Source organism: Sardina pilchardus, chromosome 17 (assembly GCF_963854185.1).
Source record: "Sardina pilchardus chromosome 17, fSarPil1.1, whole genome shotgun sequence".
Lineage (NCBI taxonomy): Eukaryota > Metazoa > Chordata > Actinopteri > Clupeiformes > Clupeidae > Sardina > Sardina pilchardus.
The window spans coordinates 20165388-20167887 of record NC_085010.1 but is presented as its reverse complement, the minus strand read 5'-3'; the positions used below and the strand labels follow the sequence as shown (position 1 = coordinate 20167887).

At 46.3% G+C, this 2500-nt stretch overlaps 2 protein-coding genes across 7 annotated transcripts in view; one reads left to right on the top strand and one right to left on the bottom strand.

Moving 5' to 3' along the window:
• Positions 1-82, top strand: part of kmt2e (lysine (K)-specific methyltransferase 2E) — a 44012-nt gene extending 43930 nt beyond the window's left edge. For all 6 annotated transcript variants that reach the window (XM_062517577.1, XM_062517575.1, XM_062517574.1 and 3 more), the window contains one exon: positions 1-82. This exon is cut by the window's left edge and continues 2898 nt beyond it. The gene's annotated coding sequence lies outside the window, so the exon portion shown is untranslated.
• A 220-nt stretch (positions 83-302) lies between these two features.
• The window catches only part of dnah6 (dynein, axonemal, heavy chain 6), a 47894-nt gene continuing 45696 nt past the window's right edge, over positions 303-2500 (bottom strand). The window contains exons 76-79 of the mRNA XM_062517888.1: positions 1977-2049; positions 1692-1843; positions 1018-1240; positions 303-525 (exon numbers count right to left, since the gene is read on the bottom strand). Coding sequence (XP_062373872.1) covers positions 422-525; positions 1018-1240; positions 1692-1843; positions 1977-2049 — 552 coding nt within the window. The 3' untranslated portion in view covers positions 303-421. The remainder of the gene's footprint in view (positions 526-1017; positions 1241-1691; positions 1844-1976; positions 2050-2500) is intronic.

Sequence of the window (2500 nt, the reverse complement as noted above, 5' to 3'; positions counted from 1 at the left end):
GAGAGCGACTCACAGACACAGCACTGGTTGGCTATTTTCATGGTTCATTATAATAAATCACTGTAATGACAGTTTTATACCATATCGGCTCTCTTGTGTATGTGCGTGCCTGCTGACGGTGTGACTGTGTGTGCGGTCACACGTCTACATGCGTGTGAGTGTGCACGTAAGCCCAGTAGTAATGGTTATTCACTGAAACACAACATCTTAGAACACACATCAGCTGTGTGAACATCTAACACACACACACACACACACACACACACAAACACATACACACACACACACACAAACCCAAACTGTTCATGATTACCAGTGCAATTTAATCAACAGCTGCAGTGGAAATGTACAGTGGCCAAGTACAAAAGCAAAATAAGGCCTTGAGGATATAATAGAGTACTAAGGCAGCCCAGGCGCCACATTACTCATTGAGCTGGCATAGCAGTGCAGAGGCTTTGGAGATCCAGTAGTCACTGGGTCGGTTGGAGGGCAGCATCACCGTGATGACAAAGTTGGTGGAGTGACCTGAGAGAAGACACGAGTGGATGAACATTACGGCCACAGTCACACTGTTTGAAGACTAACGTCAGTGTCTGTATGTTTGCCTAGCAGACATAGCATTTATCCTTATAGTAAATACAGTACTACAGTTTAGTGTGTACTATAATACAGACAAATTAACGTATAATACAGACAAATAAAACTTGATGTAGGGTGAGATCCTTCCATACTATTCAGAAGAATACAATTCCATACATTAAGAAGGTAACAGACACACACTGTATACACGGACAGTACCTAAGACAAAAAATAAATAAAAAATAAGCTGTTGAAGCAATCTCCAGAGACTGGTGTAATATGAGGGTGGACGATTTAACTCCCCACCCCAACCTTTCCCCCCCTCCCCGATGTCAACAGGTTAGTCAAGGAAGGCCAACCCTCATGTTTAACCTGAATGCAGTTTTAACCCTGACTGTGCAGTGTGTGTGTGTGTGTGTGTGTGTGGGGTGGGGGTACCTGTGGTGGAGAGGGTCCCTGCCCTGACGGAGGTCTTGTAGAGAGGCGCGTGGTACAAGGAGTCGTCGGGCACGTAGTTCTGCTGCGGCTCAAAGTGCACCACGGGCAGCACGGCGTTCATCTCCCGCTTCAGGGCGTCCTCGATCACCATCTCCTCGTCGTTCCAGCGGCTGGCGTCCATGAACATGCCGTGGACCAACACGCCGTCCTCCACCGTGGGTAGCTATGGCAACCAGGGGACATGCATGCAGTTAAGACTGGTCATACAAACTCATGCACCAACAGTCTATGTAAAACTTAAGTCAACATCATCTCCGTTGTCTGTGGAGACTGAGACTCCTATTGCTGCTTGGCCATGTCTCTGCCAGGTTCCCCAGGGAACCAAGCAGGCTTGAGGAGCCCAGCACGCCTCCATTCAGCACCACTGTCTTTGATTTGAATCTTGGAATTTTGACTAATTAAATCCGGCTATGCCACCAACAGCAAAGCTCTTGTTCAAAATGTTACAACTTACTGTGAAGATTCCTTATGATCAATATATTCAACTTACTATGAAGATTGTGAAGATTTGATCCTTGTGATAAATATATATATCGCTAATTCAGTAATGAAGTCTAACTTGTACTGAACTCCTAACCCTGACTCCCTCTCCATAACCTGCCGTCTGGTCTCACCTCTTGGTCCATGTCCAGCTCCTCGCCGACCGCTAGCCTTTTCTGCTGCTCAGCCACCAGCGCCTGGTCCCTGTACACGGGCACCACGTTGAAGCAGAAGTTGAGCTCGTCGATGGGAAGGTTGTACTTGCGAGCGTGGTTCTGCAGAGCTCCTGGAGAGAAGAAAAGGAAATAGAAGTCAAAATACTGGTGGTGAGTTTGAGGGTAAAACTAGCTGGACTTCACCATGGTGCGTTTGGCACAGCTTAGATGCTGCTGGTGGTGAAGTCCTGGTGCTGTACGTGCCTGTTAGGAAGCCCTGGGGGAAGAAGAGTCCGGAGATCCAGAAGGATTTGGGCTGGCCCTGTGTGATCCAGTTCTGCAGAGGAGACACGGGAGCAAAATGACAAGGTGATATTACTGTAACTAAAATGCTCAACAACCAGATAATAACAAGATATCAGGAGCGGTCCACTCAATCATAACTACTTAAGCATTATATGTTTCAGCATAGGATCTCGTCCTAACTCACTGTGTTAGGATGACAGGATATCGTAAAAAAATGTAAAGTTAATGGATCAATCAATTATTTACGGCAAATGCCAAGACTAGACATTTAAAGGTAGGACCCGGCATTGTGGAGAAAGGTTATTGATATTTTCTTTCCAGTCAACAGCCCATAAAATTACACCCCTCCCTTCCCTGCCCAAGAAGCAGTGTGTTGACAGAGAGAGCATTCGATTAAATTTGTCAACTCTAACATGGCAGGATGAGCTTGCAATTCACATTTACTCTGTGCCCTTACTAACTGTGCATTCAGACCAAGACCG